Raw genomic sequence first — 24,192 nt, 5'->3', positions numbered from 1 at the left:
TCCAGAATATCTTCACTCTGCTTAAGAAATGTAAGTTTCGGAGAGGAACATTGGTCCATGTTTTTCCGAAGTTATCTTCATTTGAGGACAGTATATGGTTGATTTTGAACTCTGCTTATGCTTTTCCTAACTGACCTCTGTGTACAGGATGGTTGTGGACACTTCATTTGTATTGTAGGAGAGAGCAGGAAACAGTAGATGCCTAAGGACTAAAATTCTGGCATGTGGCAGCACAAATAAACTAACAATCAGCTGTGAAATGTTTCACCTCAGTCTAGATAGGTGTATGTCAGATAAAAATTGTTTAGAAAGGTGCAGGTGCCCAAAGTCTGAGCACTTGGTATTCCTAGACAATGGCCAGCAAACTCTTGAGGTTTATGCTGGCTGTGGCTACATTTTATACCAGCTCCCAGAACGTAGATGAGAAGAGACTTGAGAACCCTGCCCTAGATGTAGTTAGGTGAGAAGCCTAATGTGTACTGTATAACTGCTCCTTTTTTTCCTCCTAGATCTCCATCTACTGGTGGATGTAGCTTGCAAACAGGAACACTTTCCAAAAGAAGAATTAAGAGAGTGAGAAGTGGGTGACAAGCATGTGAAAATGTGCAGTAACTGCCAACTGGGTTCTCCATATCAGACCCCAGAGGCAGTGCTTTGCACACAATATGCACTTTGGAACTTTTCAACTGTTTAAAAAAAAATCTCTTTCCTTTTGCTTTTGTTGTGAGTTTTATGGGGAACTAGTCACTTCATTGTTTACTGAATCTCTTTTGTTACATTTTCTACTTTGACAGATTGTAAAACATCTAGCGGCCAGAGTGTTTAATATGTAGTAATTGTTTACCTGCCTAAAATTGCTTAGAAACAAAAAGCTTGGATTCTCTGTAAACAGGAAACCTTAAAGGCCTCCGCAAGACTTTCTTACTGGGGAGCAAGCTGTTTCTCACGTTGTATTTGGAATCTCTCTACTTCACTTTGTTGGGGAGTATAGTCAGCACAGCCCCAGTTTTGTGCTAACAGTGCATCTCCTTGGAGTTACTGCAGCCCTTTAAAGGGAATTGTATGAGAAACAAAAACATTGGGAGGTCACAAGATTCCAGGTCTGAGTGAGTCAGGGATTCCAGGAGAGAAAAGTGAGCTCATTTTCTAAGTGATTACTCAGGAAATGCTCTTCCTTCCAAGCACAGTGCTCTGTTTCATCAGCAAGTGTGTCCGACTGATGAGCATCCACCACACACAACAGCCGCTGGATCTTTTACATAAATGAAACATTCTTCTGTTTTAATAATTTCATTTGATTCTAGCGATATCTATAATGGTAAGTCATCTCTTTGTTTACTGTATTGCTTATTTTAAGTAGGTCTTCACAAGACACTTGTTTAATATAATTTTATTTATATTGACAGTAGAGTTAAGGTTTTTAACAGCTATGTATTTGTATTAATATTTATTGTTGAAATACTGACAGAGGGATAAAGGATGCATGTGCAATATTTGTTGTGTTAGGATAATATATGTGAATGAGGCAGCATTGAAAAATGTAACTCTAATTGTTTCCTGCCTGTTCATGTATCTTTATAGTCAGTGAGACTCAGTCCAATATAATTGGGAAAATGCACAAGGAAGAAACAGAGTGAATAGGCCTTTATTTGTCAGAAACCAAGTTATGGCCTCTAAATCTTTCTACAGCTTACAGCTATGTTCAGGACCTCACAGAAAAACTCTGGATGGTAGGATGAACCAAGATCAGACCTTTTAAACCCCTACCAAGGCTCCAGACTAGAAAGTTGGAAGCTGGGGGATGCTCTTGGTCATGGCACACTAGCAGGAGTACTGCTATACTGACCTTCCTCAGAGCTGCCATTTTACATCTTTTGTTGTATGCATACAGTAAGTTTTCAGAGGCCTTGAATGTTTTAGGGGGTTGCATCTTCTCAGGCCCTGCAGTCAAATTAGAATATGTGGAAACCCAATAGGAAAAAGTGGACTTTATACATTCAAATAGTTAAAGGGAAAAGGAGTTCAGCAATACAGCAGGAACACTGAAATCTGAGTTTGGTTTGTTGCACCCCAGGCTGGAAGGGCTTGGGGCTACTGCAGAGGATGCTGTTGGAATAGGGGAGAGCCTCATTACCCTCTAGCAGTTTCTGCCATTAAGGGAGTGATGGCAGGTTTTGAAGAGAGTCCTGTGTAGTTCAGCTGCCCTGACTAAGAAGTGAATATGAAGTTATAGGGATCACTGGAATTCTGCATTGCCAGACTGGAGGTGTTACATATGAAGTAAGGAAGCTTCCTGTCTTAACTTTCTCAGTCCTGTCTACACCAAAAGATGTGATGTTCTTTTGGAGAGGCGAGTCAAGGAGTCTTGGCATGGTTTAAGGTTCTATTGTTTTAATGATTAATTACGAAATCCTAGTATTTATTACCTTTCTGAATTAAAAAAGGCCATGGAGCTGGATCTCCTGCCATACTTTACATGCACAGTACTATCAGCTGTAGCTTTCCTTATCCTTCATTAACTCTCAGGCACATTGTGAGAGGGCAGAAGAGAAAGGACATTCACTGTGTAAAGAAATCCGTTTAGTATTGCACAAAACAAACAAGTCTTGGGTAACCTGGCAGACTGGACATCTCAATATTTCGGCACTTTTAGCATGGATGTATTTCAGTCAGTAAATAATAAAGTGTGACTGCTCCAACCAGGCACATTGTTTTCTATTTTCTTGTTAATGGGAACGGTGTGAAGTTTGGTTACACTGAGATGTAAAATTACAGCAGCACATACAGATCATGGTTGCAGTTATCTGCAACCAAAGTTGTTAAAGTGAAATAGATGTTGCATTTATATTCTCAATATGTGTGTTAAATTTTAAAATGTAGATATTTAAAAATAAATATTTTAACCAATAGTTCCTGATAGCACCTTTATAAATTTAAAAAAATCATTGCCGCACTGATAGGCTTCTTAAAAGTATAATCTACCAGATTTCCCCCTTGTGTAACTCCATTGACTTCTGTGGAGTTCACCAGGGATGAATTTGGCTCCAAAGGGTCATTAATCGGTCATGTTTTTGAGTGCAATTTCTTTTTCATAAGCAACATGTTTTATAGAGATTCTCTCCTAACTAGCTTAATGAGAGGCTGGATGGATAGGATAGCATATTTTCTGTATGGTATATACTTGGAGGGGTTTGTATATACTTGGAGGGGTTTCCGAGATTCCTCCTCAACACAGATCCATCACATGCCTAGTTACAAACTTCCACTTGCAACCTAACTTTGAGGTTATAGGTCTGACCTATAGTATTATTCACCTCCCAGTGATGTCAGAGGAGAATAACAGTTGAATTCCAGACCTCTGACATCAGCCTGACCTGAAACGTTCTTGCAGTAGCAACTAGAAAAGGGCTACTGAATCTAAATTAGCAAGAGCTGAAGAAAAGCTGTGCGTGAAATGGACAGAGTCCTTCCCAGGGCCGAAGACATAAGGCTGCAATAAATCAGAACATTCTACAGAGGGGAGTTGCTTCAGATACTGGCTTGATGCCATTCAGAGTGTCACGGGAAGGCTGGGAAAGAGCCTGCCATCCCACTGATAAATTCCCTACTTCATTTGTTTATTGATCTGACTTTGCATTTTAATTTATTTATTTTTATCTTTGCTATGTTGGTCACAGACTTTGCTTTAATGTCAGTTTGAAGGACCAGTCAATGACCCTGATTTATATGTGATAGCTTTATCGTTAGTAAGTTAGTAAGGGATGTGTTGAATGCAGTTTAGCTGTGGATCAGGAGAGGGAGTCCAGGAGCATTGAGAACCAGACATCAAGGGGGTGGGGTTGTTGCCTATGACTGCTCCACCCTCACTTTGTGTCAGCAGGTAGAGAGAAAGCTTGCAGTCCCAGGGGAGGGAGGCAGAGAGCTGAGGAACACAAACTGCAAACCACAGGCTTCCTCCTCCAGGGAGTCGATCCAGAAGTGCTTTTCTGGAAGGAAAGCTCTTCCCCGACATCTACATCACTTTCCAAGTCCACCTCAGGATTCAGAGTCCTTGCTTCTGGGATTTGTTGCCTACTTTATACTGATAGCAGTCTGCCTAGGTTTGCTGCTGGATTGTTGCTGATATTTCCAAACTTTTTCTTTCTCGCTCCCCACATTTCAAGCTGATCATTGTATGTGCTGTAACGAGAAGAGAGAGACTTTTTTATTTGAACGGAGTATTCAGAAATGCTTTTGGATTCATTCTAAGCTCTTTCGATTGCGTTTGGACACTTAACTTTCAGCCATGTCTGGCCCAGGAACTTTCAGCCTGGAGTAAATTTCTACCTTTGATCTTATTGGATTGTCTTTTGGGCTGTGGAATTCCATTCCTATCTACCTGCATTTTGTGCGCGCGCACGTGTGTGTGTGTGAGAGAGAATTATTTTTTTCTAAGTAACAGGTTGGTAAAGTAAGAGACAGTTTTTGCTAAGCTGTTAAAAGTTGGTTTTGGCCAGGATTTATAGAAACATTTCCATCTGTTTCAGCCCCTGGAGATTCCTGCAGGCAGACTACTCAGCAGGTTTGCAGATCTCTCTTAAAAATCCATATCTCCCTTCTCAGGAGAATGATCAGTGTCCCAAGTCATTTTAGTTGCTGAATTTCTCTATCGTGTCTACAATTATGAAGACTCTTCAGTACTTTTTGTGTGACCTTTGGGTAGCCTGTATGGATTTTTTTTTGGTGGTGCTTTTATTTACGATTGTATTAACATGTGCTTGAAAGCAATTACAGCAGTTCCTGAGCGTGCACAGGAATAGCATAAAACAAGGACATGTTGGTAACTTTTTTCTCAAAGCCTGTGCCTAAACTTTTAAAATGTTTTGGGGGCCTTTTTACCTCCTGGGAATTTGAAAATAGGTTGAGAAGCCTCTTGTTCATCTAATGAATTTTGGGAACTGAAGATCAGAAGATATGTGCTTTAAAACAGACTCCAAACACAGATTACTAGTGATTTCCTATCCTTATGCTGAACCAGGAGAATAAATCTTGATCCCTGAGCCCAAGTGAGAGGCATTTCTAACAGAACAGGGATGTCAGGGATCAAATAAATTTGGAGGACAGCCCAAAAGCAAACACTTATTATTTATACTGAACTTTAAAAATACTGCTGTAATTATCGAAGGGGAATATCCGCTCTCCTCCAACATTATTCTTTAATATGTGGAGTTGATGGAGGGCACTGATACTTGTAATTAACGTTAAATCGGAAGAGCTTGTGCTTTTGGGAATGAGATATGTGGAGAAGATAACTAGCTGGAGAAAAGGCCAAGCGCATCTAAGATTGATGTGTTCGACCTGCTGATCATCCTGAAATGTACTCCTGAAAGGGCAGGAGCTGTAGAGACACTTCTTGCATGGCAGAGACTCGCTTTGTGATTAGCTCAGGCAGGACTGAAATGCTACATAGTATTGTTGTATGCCCTGGCTGGGTTTTTTTAATGCCCGTTTGTTCAGTTTATATTGATCTTTCTGGATTTATCCATTGGAGGAGAAGGAGAAACGCTTGATTTAGATTGTTGGTGTTTTGTTTTTAATTTTGTTAAGGCTCCACAGGCCTTTGGGCACGTGGCACCAAGGAAGAGAAACCTTTATGGTGAGAAACAGAAGAGGAACCCTATAAGGAGTGCCAGGAGTAAGGGGCTGTAGGTTACTGAACCCCTTTCCCCTCCTTCCCATATGCCCCACTGACTGGAAACACACAAAAGCCCTATACTTAACCAGCTCTGTCAACTGTTGGAACCTGCTGGTGGGGTGAGGACGCATTCCTGAGCGATATGTGTGGCCGAAGTGCACTGCTGCAGCTGGTAGCATGAGTGCTGGCCCCCAGCTGCAGCTGGCTGTCCTCTGGCCTTGGCTGCTAGTGGCTACACTGCAGGTTGGACTTGGCCATACTGGGCTGGCACTGGCAGTGGAGTCAGAGAGGTCAGCAGCACAGAAGGCTATTATTAGGGTGATCCCCTTAAAAGTGGAGCCAATCACATTGGAAGGAGTGTTTGCTAATGTTGCTGAGGTTACTCCAGCAGAAGGAAAATTGCTGCAGGTAAGAGAAACTTTATTCTGTCCCATTCCATTGGCCTTATGCTCCTAGTGCTGTATCCTCCCCCCATCCCACCCCCTTACTGCCCCTAGTGCAGTGGAATTGTTTTTATTTCCCAAGTGTACATTTGTAACCAGAGGAACCATGCCCACCTGTTTGCTTTGTAGTATAGTATCCTACTGCTCTTTAACCTTTCACACTGTGTCTCTTAAGATAATTTCTTTTCTAACTGTTTTTCGTCCTGTCATCAACTGCAGTTGTATACTAATGCTGCTAGTGTCCTAATGCTGAATGTATGGACATGTTCAGTTGCTCCTATGGGGTTTATTACTTTCTGTCATAGTTGGTGATACAATACAAAGTCTGGTGAGCTACTTTCCATGTTGGGCAAACACCACTCAAAGAGGATGGGCTTTCTGCTGAAATCCTGAGAGATTCCCCTACCTCTCCCCTTACTTTTATATTTCTAATGGAGCTGAGGGATACAGGTGGATTCTGCCCTCCATAATTATCAATCCAGGATCTGAGTGTTGGCTCAGCTAAGGAGGCAAATTATCCTCAATTCGCAGGTTCCCACAGCGTCAGTACCTTACCTGTTATAAGTGTAATCAATATCTGTTTCTAACATCTTCATCCAAAGAGAGAGGAGAGCCTCTGAACAGATTATAGCAGCCGAGGCTGTGACAGAAGCACAATTGTGCTGGTCAGTGAGCAGGCTGATTGCTCACATAATGTATCTGTAGAGTTCGGTTCATTGTAGCAGCGCATAGTGTGCTACTGGAGTACCTTCATGTGCCATCTTGTCTGTCAGTGACTTGCCTTGTGTGTCTCTCACACACAACTGAGATCCATGTTCAAGAATCAGATACTACAAAGCTCATGAAGACAGATAGTTTTTATTAATTTCAATTTTGAAGTTGTATTTAATTCTGAAAAGTGGTTCCCTGTGGTGACTTTCCAAATGTGACACTGACTCTTTTCAGTAACTAAAACATTAAATTGTATATAACAGTGGGAGAACAGAAAGATCTTTGAGCCAGTCTTGCAATATATGGTCCTCTGCTAACAAATCGGAAATGGACAGTAATACAAGATAGAGGCACTGAGGCATTTTGAAGCTTAATTCAGGTTTGTAAAGCAATTTGCTCTGCTCTAGCACTTTCAGTCCCAGTTCAAAGTATTATTATATTAAACTATATTCCCATTATCCTCGACAAATATACTTGAGGACGAGTTCTGTCCTCAGGCAACACCCATGAAGTCAATATTCATGCCATACCAAAATCTACAGTTGTGCAGTATATAAGTGCTGCATTTGAGCATACAGGTCTTCAGATGTTCACCCACAAAATATAGAATATTGACAGGTTTAAAAAAAAAAGAGGATATCCTATGTTGCATGGAAGTTTGAACATTTTAACCTAATGCAGCTTTTTTCAAATTGTTATCCTTTTACTATTAGAAGGAAGCTGAACCCATTCTAAGGCACCATAGAATGAACTATTTCGAGAACTAAACATTGGAGTGTTAAATCTATGGGAGAATAAAAATGTCCACAAAATGAAAAGATTGGAGAAACTCTCACTAATCTTATTTAATGTATCTAATGTATGTAAACATATACTGAACTGTATTGTGTGTCTGATTTTAGGCACTGATTCTGTAACTAGCTTTGTACAGGTGGACATTTCCCAATCTCAGAGTCCCACTGAAGTCAGTGGTATTTCACTGGTTTGCAAAGGTCCAAGCACGTGTAGCTAGTTTCCGGATTAGGGCCTAAGATTAAATTTATGGGGTCAGAGACTATCTTCATTTACAGGATGTTTATACCACGCCAGGCAATGGCCAGAAAAGCATAGTCAATTTTAGCTCTGACCTCGTGTGTGTATGTATAATGTCTTTAATTATGTTATAACATACTGATACTCAGGTAATACAATACAGTGCCATTTAAAAAAAAGTTGGTCGGATCCTGCTGTAGGATCCATGTGGTAAGGCCCCTGTGTGCACATGGATCCCATTGAAAGCGTTGAAATCTAGATACACAGTTGTAGCTTGTTGTAAGAGTAAGAGCAAATTCACTTTATTTCCTCAAAGTACACAATGAAAAGGGTTTAAGTAACTCAAATATAAGAAACTAATAGGATGGCCTATATATGGGTTTACATTTAAACAGGGAAATACATCTTAATTATAGTATATTGGAATATCTTACTGTCCTTGTATTAATAACATCCCTGTCCTGCATGTGCTTAACTTTGGCATCAATAGGACTACTCATGTGAATAAAGTTAAGCATGTGTGCAAGTATCTACAGGTTCAAGTCCTTATATATGATTTAGATACTAAACACAACATTATATTTCCATCAGCTAACGAGAAAAGCTGTTTTTTGTTTTTGTTTTTTTAAAAACACCCTTCAAGTTTAGATCTAAAGTTGTGATGACATGGTTACATTTCAAAATCAGTAATGTACAACCAGTCAGTCGTCCTAAACACAACTGTACATAAACTATCAGTGTTACCACTGAAGAGAAAAATGTCTGAACAGTCCTTTGTGAAGATTTTTAGTTCTACTAATAAAGCTAAAGGCTATATAACAGCCTTTTATGGATAAATGAAGTTAACTAGAGAGCTACATGCTGAAAACAAAATATTGGAAAATATAAATTGTTAATACAATGATACAAGAATCCGGCTTCAGAATTAATGTAGTAAAATGTTAATCACTTATGGGCATATCCTACAGCCCTTTCTTCCATAGGTATTGCCTTTCACTGCTGTAGGATTCCTCATGTATAAGGGGCCAAGGGCTGCAAAATTAGGCCTCATACGTTAAAAGAAAATTCTCTATCTAGGGTACACTTAGATTGACCAAAATAATTACTGTTACAGAGCCAATTTATTATATAAGGAATTTAGTGTCACCAAACATGTAAATATCACTATCAGAATATTTTTTTTATTTTCAGTGTATATATCATATTCTTTAGGTGCATTAAAATGTTTAAAAATCAACATTAATCCTAATGTATCAGACTTTATAAATATGACTTCATAAATAAAACCCTCCCAAACTCAGACCAAATTCAGTCCCATTCCCCCCGCCCCCTCCGAAACATCCTTTCTGTTTATACCAGAAAAAGCCTGGGAAAACACTGAATTTTGCAGTATGTCCCAAAGGTCACCAAATCCAGGCTCCTGTGACTAGGGAGGGTATAGGGGATTGAGATAATTCCAAAGCAAAGGATCCCTCACTAAGAAGTCCCTGCCATCAGCCCCCTCCAGTCTAAACCAGGGGACAGTTAGCTCTGGCACTCCAGAGGTAATATGTCACAAAGAGAGAATAATCTCTCAAATACACAGGACCACTTGAGACATTATATAGGTCAAAACCAACACCTTATACTTCAAATGGAAATAATATGCTCTCAGCATGAACCATTGCTTAGTAAGTGAGCAGCAGTATTCTACACTAGCTGCAATGTTCAAACAGTGTCAAGGTGCAGCCCCATGTAAAGCACCTTGCTGTAATCTATCTTTGATATGAAAAAGTCTGGATAATTGCAGGAAGTATCCCTACATTAAAAAGGAAAGGACACAACCTTCTAGATAAGCACATTATAAAAAGCACTTTTGACCTTTGCTGTTAATTGGAGATCCAGAAGCATCTGAGATCCAAAATGGCCCCCAATTTCAAACCTTAGAAATGTTTGGCAGATGAACTGCCTCAATTGTGGTTACTAATAACATTTCTATCACTACTTCTCCTTTTCTCTATTTTGTAATTATCTGTCTCTGTGCTGACTTGAGTCTCAGCCAGTTTGCTTTTTCATCCATGCCCCAATCTCCATTAGATGTTGGGTAAATCATTTAGTTTCACTTGTAGTGTTTGAAAAAAATAGAAATATCAGATTTCCCAGAAAAAAAAGGGATAGAGCCATACTTCAGATTGACTCTGCCTTCTTCCATTAGAGATTTAGGGATAATGAAACTTATTTGAGGAAATATGTGATCATATAACTAAAGACTGTATTGAAATGCGTATGTGCATGGGGTTCAGAATTAAAAATTAAACATTAATTATAATTTATTTTTGGGATGTATAACTGTTCAAACTCATGTAGAAGTAGAAACATGGTATTGCCATTGTATATGATATTAATGAGATCAGTATTAAGAATTCTGTATCCAGTTCTGGTGTCCACATTTTAAAAAGAATGTTGATAGATTAGAAAGGGTTAAAAAAAAAGAGAGAGAGAGAGATCCAAGGTCTGAAAAACCTGCCAGATAGCAAGACCTTTAAGAAACTCAAATTATAGCTATAATTTTATCCAAGAGACAGTTAAGAGGTGATTGATCATAGTCTGTAGAAACCAACATGGGAAGATTTCTGATAGTTGCGAGCTCTTGTAATTTAGCAGACAAAGATGTCAGTGTTAGCAACTCTTGTGATTTGACTACAAGTCTCACAATATTTGGTGTTTTTCTTAAAATCACAGTTGCTAGAATCAGGAGATAGCATGAGAAACTCAGTTCTTTAAAAAAATAAATAACAAAAATAAAATATGCTTCTAGTTCTGATGGTTGCAGAGAAAAACCTGAAAACATAAAGCAAAACATCCTAAAGGCTCAGAAGGCAAAGAAAAAACTCAACTTTTTATTAAAAAAAACTTAATTTTAAATCAATGACATGATTTGGGGATCTGACTCATGATTTTTGAACACCTAGAATTAGCAATACTAAATAAGATCCAATGGCTGGAAGCTGAAACTAGATCAATTCAGATTACAAGTAAGGTTGAATTTAACAGTGAGATTAATTAACCAGTGTAGCAAGTTATCCACAGATGAACAGAATCCAACATTAGCCCCAGATTACAAAGTTTAGAAATGGAGAGGGTTCCCAGTATTGGAGTTGATAGTGCAGTTGGGAGATGATAGTTCTGAGTGAACTCAGTTAAATGTATATGGATACAAATCCCAAACTTTAAAAATGTAAATATATTAGTAGGACTATATGGTTGATCTCTGGATCAACAAAAGGATATGGAGTGCACAATGTTGAGAGAAATCAGAGACAGCGAAGTCTAACAAAATTATGATAAAGGGTGACTTCCACTACCCACATATAAACAGGTTGTATGGTACAATGGAATGAAGTTCAAAGAAACAATTTCTTGACACTTAAATGTTGATTGCTTCTTGGAACATCTAGGTCTATCTAGAGCACACAAGAGGAGCTTAGGCTATGTCTACACGAACACTTTTGTTGGTATAATTTATGTCATTCAGGGATGTGAAAAAAACCACCCCTCTGAGCAACATAAGTTACACCAGCAGATGCACCAGTGTGGACTGCGCTATGTTTGCAGGAGACCCTCTCCTGCCAATGCCACTCGATGTAGGTGGTTTAATTATGTCGACAGGAGACATAATTCTTCCGTTGGCATAGAATGGCTACGAGTGATCTTACAGCGGCACAGCTGCATTGGTACAGTTGTGCCTCTGTAAACTCACTATTGTAGACATGGCCGTAGTCTAAAGTAAGTAACATACAAGATCCAGTTCAAGAATTAACAGTAGTTGAGTGACTAATAGTGACCATGGTATAGGTTCAACATCCTAAGCAAAGTATCAAAAAAGGACATGGTGACACTAAACTTTAGAAAGAGAGACTTCAATAAAGTCTAGTCAAAAAGACCTTGAAGGAAAAAGGTAAAGAAAAAAGTCCTTGGATGTGACATGGATGCTACTTAAACTAAAGGTAGAATCACAGAAGGCTGAACAAAAAGGAGAACGAGAAAGTAAATATGATTGTGGGTACATCTACGCAGAAAAAAAAATCCACAGCAGTGAGTCTTCTTAGAGCCTGGGTCTTAGCTCATGGGTCTTGTGCTGTGGGGCATAAAATAGCAGTGTAGATGTTCGAGTTTTAGAACCCAGGCCCAATCTTGAGCCTGAACATCTACACTGCTGTTTTTAGCCCTGAAGCATGAGCCCTGCAAGCCTGAGTCCATTGACCTGGGCTCTGAGACTCATTGCTGCGGGGCATTTTTTCCTGTTTAGTCTTACCCTCTGTTGGCAAGGTTCAAGAGGTTACCTGAGCCAAAGAGATTTTTCAAAATGTATAACAGCAACCCTAGTTATGCCAAGATGCAGGAACATAAATTACAGTAAGCAATATGTAAGAGGGAAGTTCAGAGGGCTGAGATGAATTTCAAGGAACAAATTGCTCAAAGCACTAAATAAAAAATGCAAAAAGACATTTTTTAACTACATCAGAAACAGGAAAACTGCAAAAGAATTTCGGTCTGCTGGATCATCAGAAGTTGAAGGGAGCAATTAATGATAACGAAATTGCTCAGAAACTAAATTATTTCTTTGCATCAGTCTTCACTGCAGAAGATTTGGGGGAGGTACCTGCTCTTTTTTTGGTATTAAAAAGAGGTACTACCAGAGATTGAGAGAGGTGCTGGAACAAAATGATGATTGAACAAAGCCCAGATGATAGATCCAAGAGTTATGAAAGAGCTCCGGTATGAAGTGGCTGAGCTTTTAGCAAAAATAAGAACTTGTTAAAAACAGCTATTGTTCTGGACTATTGCAGGATGAAAAATGCTTTACCTGTATTTTAAAAAGACTTTAGGGCTGATTGGGGGAATTACTGACCAATAAGCATTACATCTGCACATGGTAAATTGGTTGAAATGATAATTAAAAATAGAATAATAAATAATAAAACACCTGGAAGATTATGGTATGATAGGGACTAATCATTATGGTTTCTGCAAAGGAAAATGATATCCCATTAATCTATTAGAATTAATTGAATGTGTGGATAAAGTAGTGGATAAAGGAGAACTGGTTGACATTTATATAGACTTCCAAGGCCCTTTGTCAAAAGTTCTTAACAAGAGGCTACTAAAGAAACTAAGTAGTCATGAGGTAGATACAAAAAATGGCAATGGGACTGTGACAAAGTTCCTCCTCTACCTTGGTGGGTCCTGTGCTTATTGGCAGATTTGCTCACCTCACAGATTCACCCTGTGGGTCAGGAAACAACACAGAGACCTTCCCCTCTGGTAGAAGCCACAGTCCAGGTCAATTCCTCCTGTGTTTGATCAGGAGTTGGGAGGTTTTGGGGGGGAACCCCGGGCCCACCCTCTACTCTGGGTTCCAGCCCAGGGCCCTGTGGACTGCAGCTGTCTAGAGTGCCTCCTGGTACAGTTGCACAACAGCTACAACTCCCTGGTCTGCTTCCCCATGGCCTCCTCCCAACACCTTCTTTGTCCTCACCACCAGACCTTCCTCCTGATGTCTGATAACACTTGTACTTCTCAGTCCTCCAGCAGGATGCCTACTCACTCTCAGCTTCTTGCACGCCTCTTGCTCCCAGTTCCTCGCTCGCACACACTTCCTCTCCTCTGGCTCCCTGGCTTCCTTTGGCCTGACTGAAGTGAGTCCTTTTATAGTATCAGCGGGGCCTTAATTAGAGTCAGGTGCTTAACAGCCTCACCCTGACTCTTAGCAGGTTAATTAGAGTCAGGTGTTCTCATTAGCCTGGAGCAGCCCCTGCTCTGGTCACTCAGGGAACACAAAACTGCTTATCCAGTGGCCAGTATATCTCCCTTCTAGTACTCTGCTGTTCCCAACTGGCCTGGGTCTATTTCAGGGATAAAAAGCAAAGAGTGGAATTAAATAGTTCATTTTCATCATGGCTAAAGTGGTGTGCTTCCAGGTTCTGTATTAGATCGGGTGTTTGATATAGTAATCTGAAAACAGGAGTGAACTATGCAGGATGACATAAGATTATTTAGGTTAGTCAAAACTAGAAAGGACTGTGAGGCACTTTAGAGAGACCTAGGCTGTCTACATTGTGGAATCTACACCACATGGCCCCCTAGTGTAGATTCAGCCTGCACCAGCAGATGTTTTTCTGTCAGTTTAGGGACAACACCTCCCTGCATGACATTAGCTACATCAACAGAGGCACTTTCATCAATAGCTGTGTCTACACTGGGGGTTTTGTCACCATAGCTGTGTCAGTCAAGGGTGTGGTTTTTCACATCCCTGGTTGACGTAGCTATGCCAGTACAACTTTGAAGAGTAGACCTAACCCTAACCAAGGTAGGTGAATGGGCAAAATAATGGTAGATTAGTCCTGGTCTACATTAGAAAATTAGGTCAGTTTCACTATGTCGGTCAGGAGTGTGAAAAATCCACACCCCGGAGTGGCATTGTTAAACTGACCTACGTCCCAGTGTAGACAGTGCTAGGTCAACCTAGCTATTGCCTCTTGGGGAGGTGCATTACCTATGCCAGTGTGAGAACCTCTCCTGTTGGCATAGGTATTCTCTACACTGAAGCCTAACAGTGATGCCACTGCAACATTTTAAGTACCCAAAAATTCTATGTTGATAAATGCAAAGTAATGCACATTGCAGGGGGGGAATTTGAACTAGTCCTACACCTTACAGGGTTCTAAATTAGCTATCATCTCATCACTGTGACCAACTCAATGAAAATTTTTACTCAATATGCAATTATCGTCAAAAAAGCAAACAAAGGAATGGGATGGAAAATACAAAAGACAACATAATACCATTATATAAGTAATGATGTGGTCACACCTAAAATATTATATGCAGCACTCTCAGAAAGGATATTGCAGAATTATAGGAGGTTCAGGAAAAGGCAATTAGAGACTTTTAAAAACTGTGATATGATTGGATTATCTTTAGAAAGGAGAGAAAGGAGGACATGATAAAAGTATGTAAAATAATAGTTTAGAGAAGATTGTTATAGTTCAGAGGAACTGCACTTGTATTTCTCCTATCATGGTCCCTCAGGGCATCCACTCCAGGCTCCCAGCTCCTCAGCCATCACCTCTCTTGGGCAAAGACCCACATCTCTCTCTTTCCTAACCAGAGATTGTCAGACTGTGCAGGTCCCTTATTGTGTGCCCACAATAATACATTTATTTAATACAATGGACCCCAAAGATACTAAAACTTAATTCAGTAACGTCTCCCAAGGATATGACAAGAAATTGCCATATGTATCACCAAGATAAATCAGGAGTCTTTGTTCTCTCTGTCCTATGACACATGAACAAGGAGACATTCAATGAAACTGAAAGGTTATAAATTCAAAACTGATTAAAGGAAATACTTTTTCTCGCAACATGTAATTAAGCTGTGGAACTCTTTGCCACATGATGTCACTGAAGTCAATAGTTTAACAAGCTTCAAAATGGGTTGGGATATTTATCTGAATAACAACTATTTCCAGAGTTGTTATGATAATGATAAAAAACCTCCTGCTTCAGGGTTTCAGCTGATCTCTACTAGGAATTGGGATGAGCCCTGCAAGGGGACAGATTATCCTTCATCTGCCTCTTGTGGGGTTTCTTGCACCTTCCTGGGAAACATCTGAGGCTGGCCACTGTCAGAGACAGGATATTGAACTAGATGGACCATGGGTCTGATCCATTGTGGCAAGTCCCATGTGCTGATGACTGTTACTGGAAATTTGGTAGAAATTTCATAAAACAGTATGTACGAAATCCAATTTTGAATCAAGTATAATTTATCTGTTATAATTTTTAGTTATTCAAGTTTTCCAAAGTAGCAAAGAAACTATTTAAGATCTAGCCACCTGCAAAGTTTGAAGTTGTAAAGTCAGCTGAGTATACTTTTATACAAAATTATTTGTAACTGTACTGTTTATAAATAAATAATATACATTTAGTTTACCCACTTTTATGACTCAAAAAGTGTTTATAAGATTTTATTCAAACTTTCCTGAAAAATCCCTTTCCTTTGGGTTGAAACAAAAAAAAAATCAACCTAAATAGGAGAAAGTGATGTGTGAATGAAAGTAGAGATATATAATTAATTATGTTGCAGCCTTAACTGTAGTTTTCACTACCATGAAACTTGGTATAACTATACAGTAGCCTAGAATCAATTGGGTTTTTTAAAAAGCAAAACAGTAGACAGACTAGCATTGCATTTTAAGGAATCTCCCAGACTGTAAGAGTTTAGATTACTTTTTCTGGTAGTTGATCTGTAACAAAGTCCTAATCCCTGGAGAGGGATGTGAAATTATTTCCAGCAGGGATTGATGCAAAAAGTCCCAAGGTGTGTGTATCAGCAGCAGAATGGAGGTCAACTTCAGGTAGAATCTAATGCATTTATGAGTCACAAAATAAGTGCAAGTCAGGAATCATCTGATATTTTTGCATCTGCGGCCCAGAATGTAAGTATCTGAATGTAGATACAGTAAGGGTGTAGCCCACACACTATCGCCAGTTACATGAGAAACAAATCACGCATTAAAAATGCAAGTTTGTCTCCAGAGGCGATGTTAAGGATCCCACACTTTCCTTTGTGCATTGGTCTGAGTCAAGAATTGAGTACCAAAGTACATATTTTAATGAGTTTTTTTTACCAAGCTGACATGTTTATTTAGTCTTAAACTCTTCTTTGAGGTCATGCCCCAAACATCACTTTCCTGGTGGGCTCAGCAGGGCGCCACACAGGGATGAGAAGTGAGGATTTTGTAATGGCTAAATTCATTACAAAATCCTTAGTGCTCCAAGTATCTTTGATGATTTGTATGTGAACTAAAGCCTGTTCTAGTCCTGGAAAGGTGATAAGGAAGTGAGCAATCAGAAAATATGCAGCTGGGATGGCAGTAGGAAATTCCTGTCCTAAAGCTGTTGGAAAGGAATGAGCCCATTCATGTCGTTATGGACTTGGATACAAAAAAATACTTTTACTCTCAGACTCCAAACTTAGTTCATGGAAGTCAGGATTATCTCTGAACAAGAGGATTGAAGTGGGGGGATGTTTTCCGTGTGAGGTGCTTGTGTGCAAATAGTGATATTGATGCTTCATGAATAACGTTCAAAGGAACAAGAAAGTGTTGCAGGTAAATAACTGAACAGGGCTGAGCAAAAGTGATGAGTGTTGAAGGGAAGGAGCTAAGTGTGACTATGAAACTGCAAAAAGAGAATAGGAAGGAGCTGGATCTGTGAGATGAGAAGAGGGAAGAAATGTATCATTTGTATTATGGTAGTACCTAGAGGGCTCAGTCAGGATTGGGGCCACATTGTGCTCTAAGCACTGAACACATCATTGCTTACATTCTAATTAGTAAAAGTAATCACGATACCACAATGGACCAATAGTCTCTCCAGTCTAGTATTTCTGGCTCCAGCAGTAGGCTGCAAGTAAAGGCAAAAACCACGATAAGATTCATCAGTTCCAAGGCCAGAAGGGTCCACTGTGATCATCTCATCTTATCTCATGTATAACACCAGCCAGAGAACCTGGCCTCCTGTATAACAGAAGGGGAAGGAGAGCTAAAACATCAGAAAAACTAAGAGGACCTAGGTAGGTTGGTTACAAAGCCAGTACAAAGACAGCTCAATCAGTGTTGAAAAGTGTACAAAATTGTACATTGGAGGGAACAACTTAAATATTTAGACAGAGACAGACTTCAAGTTAACTGTAGGATTATTTAGTTTGGTAAGAGAAGTATGTGAAGTAATCAGTGATAGAGGAGGCAATTTGAGGTCTTCTGTTCCCCCAGATATGAGAGTGAATTCCTTCATTCCAAGTGTTCAAGTCCGCTCCTTCTATTTACCTCAATCCTCCACTATTCAATCAAATCCATGTGTGGAAAAATAGACTAAGGGCTTGTGCAAAATCACACCAGTCTTGTATTCTGGTTTGGAAAGATAGACATAAGCATGGCAGAAACCCATTAAATAACTGTTGTTCACATAAAATCTTTGACCCAAAGAATTTATTTGTCTGTTAGAGCATAACAATGCTTCCCAAGAAATTGGGAGCTATACGTGAACGTTAAAATTCAAGTTTTAGAATTCTCTTGTCCCAATTGAAATCCAGTGAGGCATCAAAGGTAGGAGAGGGACCTTTCTCATCTGGGATCTGGCCTTTCTCAGCCTATCCATTTTCTGTAAAGGAAGAAGAAGAACAATGATAGGCAAGTAAGAGATCAGGTGTATGAAGTAAACAAATCCCTTTAGATACTAGAATCTAAATTTACAGCCCTCGGTCACTGGGGCAAGAAGCAGGGCAGTCTGACGCTTGTAGAAAGAGCTTTGGCTATTTGTGCTACAAGTTGCAAATTGTTCTTAGGACTGTGTTACTGCTACAGTTTGTGCTTCATCTTTTCCTATAAAGAGCAAAATAACCAAATAATGGAGCAGTGTAGAGATGATGAGCACTGGGGCTGAATAAGGATTTTGGAAGACTTGTTATATGGTAAGATAGAGAAGGAAATCTAATAGTATGGTGAGTAGATAGACAGCATCGGTCCTTTACTTAGTGTGGTGTTGTGCACAACCATCAGTAGCTCACTTACATTGCTTTATGGGGTTTTGAACTAGGAATAGGGACAGATGTTGATCCCAACAGGCCAGCCCTATTCTTATCAGATATCTTAAGGATCTGGAAGAAAACCAAATAAACCACATTTAAGGTGCAGTATAGTGATCCCTATAATTCTGGGACTAAAACCTGAATCAGAAATTCATGCCTAAAAATTAATCATAATATCTCTTGGGGAAATCACCCAAAGAAATATGAGATAACTAACCTTTTATCAGTCATTTGCTGAAGATGGAAATGATGACGTGTATGTATATACCTTATTGCTTCAGTCTGCCTATTTGTCTAAGTCTGGAGAAGAGAAGAGGGAGGAAAAGGAAATAAACTAATACCTCATCAAATGTCAAGGCAATATTAAATAATCTTTATTAAGTGATCTCACATCTCACTTATCATTCAGCTTACATTTGACCAAGACAGCAAAAAATACCCTGAAACTTGCTTATATGCATATTTCAAGAGAAAGTAAACTTTCACACTGCTGGTTATCAGACCTGGAAACTGAACAGTTAAATAATGGAACCCCTTCCAGTGCTGGTGCTGCAGGCTTCTATGCTCTCCTCTTTTAAACTCTTCCTTAAAATGCACACCTGTAAATCCATTGTCTAGTCACCTGGCATTTTGTGTGTGCATCATGGTATATATTTTGGAGTTTTTAAAATAGATTTTAAGCTTCAGGGAGTAGGGACCATGTTCTTTCTGTGGTACAGTGTAGCACTGAACACACCATGCTCAGCAAATGATAGTAATTCTATGGAAGTAATAATACTAAACATTGTTGGTAATATCTACATCATTGGTTCTCAGCCTGCGGGCCACTTGTGGCCTAATCAACACAAAGCCGTGGCTCATGTGAGATCCTCCAGGCCATAACTAGAGCGGGGTGGGAGGGACACCTGCCCTGGACGCAGAGTTGGCGGGGAGGTGCAGTGAAGGGGGTGGTGCAGGATTGGATCCAGCCCCAGCACCACCACCCCCGCAGGATCAGGCCCAGTGGCATTGGCAGGAAGCCAGGGTACTGAATCACCACCACCCTGTTGAGTGCAGGAGAGGGCAGTCCTGGGGGAGGGGTTTTCTGCCCTGTACAGGACATCATAGAATCATAGAATATCAGGGATGGAAGAGACCTCAGAAGGTCATCTAGTCCAACCCCCTGCTCAAAGCAGAACCAACACCAACTAAATCATCTCAGCCAGGGCTTTGTCAAGCCTGACCTTAAAAACCTCTAAGGATGGAGGTTCCACCACCTCCCTAGAGAACCCATTCCAGTGTTTCACCACTCTCCTAGTGAAATAGTATTTCCTAATATCCAATCTAACCTCCCCCATTGCAACTTGAGACCACTGCTTCTTGTTCTGTCATCCTGCCTCTGCAGGGCATCCCGTGTGCCAGCCCGATGTTGGGGGGTGGTCTGGATGCTGGGGGACTGTCCTGGGGGGCGGGGTTGGGTGATGGGGGGTATTCCCTGGCTGGGTGTCAGTCCCTGGGTGGGAGGGCCTGGGTACATGAGGAACAGTGCCTGGCTGGGGATGGGTGTGCCCCATCTTTGCAGGCAGGCTCCATAGCTGTGCTCTCTGGGTGCTCAGCCCAGCTATGCCACCAGCAGCAGCATAGAAGTGAAGGTGGCAATACACCATGCCATGCCACCCTTACTGTAAATTAATTCATTTTAACAGTTACTGATTTTATTTTGCTAATTTAAAATGCTCTTGGTAGACATTTGCCAGTGTTGAAATGAAAAGTACTATGTCGATTTGAATCATATGCTGTCATATAACAAATACTAAACCTTATTTTTTTTGTAGATGTGCAGGTAGTATATATGTTATGTGGATGTGGCCCACATAACACATAGAGAGCTGCATATGTGGGCCACGATGGTAAATAGGTTGAGAACCACTGATCTACACAGTACTGCTGAACCCCGCAATTTTATCAGAGTAGAGTGAACTTGGACTTTCTCTGCCCCTGTAGAACTTGACATGAGTCACAAATCTTAGGGAAACAGGAAATGGGGGGAGAGTGACGGAAGACAGAATGTAACTTTCTGAATGCTCTGGAAGGTCGACCTTGAATTATTTGTCAGCCTTTCCAGAAAAAACATCAAATATTCCATACTGTGTAAGTGTCCAGAATTTTCTCATTCATTTAAAATTCTACTTGGCATTTTCTGTACCCAGATTAGCCCAGTATTATGTTTAAATTCTTCATCTGTGGCTGTATTCTGTGGTCTCACTTTTATCAGCCAACCAAAACCAATCCCACATCCAAAATGTATAATTCGCTGTTTGAGAACTATGTAGAGTTTAGGAGACCACAAAAGAGCTGCATTTCCATGTCCATGCACAAATGAGTGGCTTTAATTTCCAGACAGAATTGTGTTTAAGGTAATTAAAATTATAAATTTATGTCAATAACATGCAGGAAACACATGATAGATATGTATTTTGGAAAGCAGTGACTTAAAAACACTTAGGCATCCTGGTGGATAATCAAGTGATTGTGAATTCCTAGTGCAGTATGGTAGCTCAAAGAACTATCATGATCTTTGCATGTATAAGCAGGTGAATATCAGGCAAAAAGTAGGGAGGTGTTATTACCACTATAAATGGCATTAAATGAGGCTATTACTGGATACTGTGTCCGGTTCTGATATCAACACTTTAAAAAGAATGTTGAAAAACTGAATCATTGTAGCTCTTTTCTGAACCATTTCCAAAGTCTGGAAAATCTGTTACCGTGAGACTAAAGAAGCATAATCTATTTAGTTTAAGAAAGAGATGGTTAAGTGACTTGATCTGCAAGAATTTACACAAGGAAAAGATTTCTGTTAGTAGAGGGCTCTTTAATCTAGCAAACAAAGGCAGAATAATGGCAGGAAGCTGAAACTAGACAAATTCAGATTAGAAATAAAGTGCACGTTTTAAACGAGGATGATTAACCATTGGAACAATTTAGTTCTGGATGTGGTGGATTCTCCGTCATTTGAAATCTTTAAATCAAATTTGGCTGTCTTTCTGAAAGATGTGCTGTACTTCAACCAGACATTGTAGGCTTAATGCAAAAATCAAATAGTAAAATTCTCTGTGTTACACAGGAGTTTAGAATAGATTATCATAATGGCTATTTGGGCCTTAAAATCTTGGAATCTATGAACAAAACATAAAAGTAAAGTGGCGTTCTAAAGAAACAAACATTGGCAACTCTGGGAATATTCAGTTAAATGAAAAGAAATCCAAGGCTAGAAAATGTGGGGAAGTCCCTGAAGCAATTCTTACTCTGTATATGTGATCATGCCACCCAATGCACCCACAAGGGAAGGCAGATTCATGTCTGTCAGAAGCAGAGTTACACTTTGGGGAATTTGAATTGTGCATTTCCAAATTAATAAACCGTGCAGGAATAAGTGTATTACCATGGCTTTGGGTGGATGGGACATGCAGTTGTGTGATCAGTGAAGTTGTGTATGTATGTTTGGTAATGGAGTTTTTGTGAATTGGGGGCAGAGAGATTGCAAAGTCTATGCAGGGCTTAGAAAGTCCAGTAGAGCCAATGTGGAACATATAACCACCACAAGAGTCCTTGTGTGGTTTGAGAGTTCTGCAGACATGAGTGCATTAACCCAGATTTGAGAGGGAATCAAGGGGGATTATGCATGAATTTGGTGGTTGTGTGTGTGTGTATCGTGGTGGGAAGGTCCAATCCTTGCCCCATTCTGTCCCGTTATAAAAGTCTACCAGACCTTAAGGCAAGTTTTAAAAAATTCTCTGATCATCTGTGGACCATAAAGTCAGTCGTCACCTTGGCAAATGTCAGCTGCTGAAAAGATTTTTTTAAAAGGAAAAATGGCATGACTAATACTAGCGATCATTTTCCATTTTGAAGACTTTTCACAAGGGAAATGGCTACAGACTTACTTGTTTAAATGAAAAAGTTTCATTCTCCTCCAATCATTTGGTAAAGATTTAGAGTCTACTGTAGCCCAAGAGATTGTTCTGACATTCCTGATTTACAATTAATACATTCCAGTCCTCAGTTCTTGTGGCTTTTCTCTGAATTCTCTCAGTTTTTCCACATCCTTTCTGAAGTGTGGACACAAGCACTGAACACAATATTCTAATCACCACAGGGATGTTAAATTTAATTATATTATGGTCACTATTACCAAGCGGTCCAGCTATATTCACTTCTTGGACCAGATCCTGTGCTGAGTTTATATGGCCTATATTCTCATCCTACTTGATAGTCTCCCATTGTTACAGCAAAGGATTACATTGGTCCTTTTGGCCATGGTATCACACTGAGAGTGCATATTCAGTTGTTTATCCACCATGACTCCAAATCCTTTGCATAGTCCCTTCTTTCCAAGAAAAAAATTCCCCATCGCGCCAGTGTAGAGAAAGCACTGACCTGTCATGCTGACCAATACAGTCTCACTGTTTCCTTGTACTCCCCACTTGGTCTGTCTGTATCCCTCTGTTATCTCTTGCTTTATATTGGATTGGAAGTTCTTTGGGGCAGATACTGTTTTTGTTCCATGTTTGTATAGTGCCTAGGACAATGAGGTCGTGGTCCATGACTACAGGTCCTACTATGCACTACAGTTATACAAATGTGTGGTCTACAGTCTTCGTTCCTATATATAGGACTTTGCATTTGGCCGTACTAAAATGCATGTTTGTTTGTGTCCAGTGTGATGGTGCAGTCTATATGATTTTATAAAAAAATTGATAATAAGTGAATATAATGTAACTGGACTATGCTTCATGCAAAAGGTCTCGTGTAAGGTATCATTACAAAGCTTATTGTCTACTGAGTGTGGTCATCCTATTTGTATAAAGGTATCACTCTTGTATCTGAAACTAGAAATATGATATAACTCTGAGGGCCTATTGTAATTATGCTAAGTGTGGGCCATTAATGGTGGTTTGGAATCTTAATGGCTCCCATCAACCAGGACAATTGACTGGATGGTTCTGTTTGCAGGCAGCCTTCCTGTGAGTCAGGCTGGGAGGAATGAAGGCGTGGGGTCTTACTTACTGAAGTATCTCTGAGGGTGAGATTATCTGCATTCAGTTTGATTAGACATAGATTTGCGCATTTTATTTTATTTTGCTTGGTGACTTACTTTGTTCTGTCTATTACTACTTGGAACCACTTAAATCCTACTTTCTGTATTTAATAAAATCACTTTTTTATTATTAATTAACTCAGAGTATGTATTAATACCTGGGGGAGCAAACAGCTGTGCATATCTCTCTATCAGTGTTATAGAGGGCGAACAATTTATGAGTTTACCCTGTATAAGCTTTATACAGGGTAAAATGGATTTATTTGGGTTTAGACCCCACTGGGAGTTGGGCATCTGAGTGTTAAAGATGGGAACACTTCTGTTAGCTGCTTTCAGGTAAACCTGCAGCTTTGGGGCAAGTAATTCAGCCCCTGGGTCTGTGTTGGAGCAGACGGGTGTGTCTGGCTCAGCAAGACAGGGTGCTGGAATCCTGAGCTGGCAGGGAAAGCAGGGGTAGAAGTAGTCTGGGCACATTGGGTGATCCAACCTGTCACATCCAGTTTACCAGAGATTACTCAGGATCTGTGCCCTGTCTTCAACTTTTATCACTTCACCCATCCCTGTCATCTGCTGACTGTATCAGCAGTGATTTACTTTCTTTGAGAACTGATAATAAT

At 39.9% G+C, this 24,192-nt stretch overlaps 2 protein-coding genes across 5 annotated transcripts in view; both read left to right on the top strand.

Annotated features, from left to right (window-relative positions):
* Positions 1-640, top strand: part of HSF5 (heat shock transcription factor 5) — a 69,200-nt gene extending 68,560 nt beyond the window's left edge. For both annotated transcript variants that reach the window (XM_044994335.1, XM_044994334.1), the window contains exon 6: positions 510-640. In XM_044994335.1, coding sequence (XP_044850270.1) covers positions 510-577 — 68 coding nt within the window. In that variant the 3' untranslated portion in view covers positions 578-640. The remainder of the gene's footprint in view (positions 1-509) is intronic.
* Positions 641-3,866: 3,226 nt separating this feature from the next.
* The window catches only part of RNF43 (ring finger protein 43), a 116,101-nt gene continuing 95,775 nt past the window's right edge, over positions 3,867-24,192 (top strand). For all 3 annotated transcript variants that reach the window (XM_044994331.1, XM_044994332.1, XR_006574457.1), the window contains exon 1: positions 3,867-6,082. In XM_044994331.1, coding sequence (XP_044850266.1) covers positions 5,852-6,082 — 231 coding nt within the window. In that variant the 5' untranslated portion in view covers positions 3,867-5,851. The remainder of the gene's footprint in view (positions 6,083-24,192) is intronic.

Source organism: Mauremys mutica, chromosome 19, assembly GCF_020497125.1.
Source record: "Mauremys mutica isolate MM-2020 ecotype Southern chromosome 19, ASM2049712v1, whole genome shotgun sequence".
NCBI classification, from domain to species: domain Eukaryota; kingdom Metazoa; phylum Chordata; order Testudines; family Geoemydidae; genus Mauremys; species Mauremys mutica.
The sequence above is the reverse complement of the archived record's forward strand: the minus strand, read 5'-3'. Positions and strand labels throughout refer to the sequence as shown.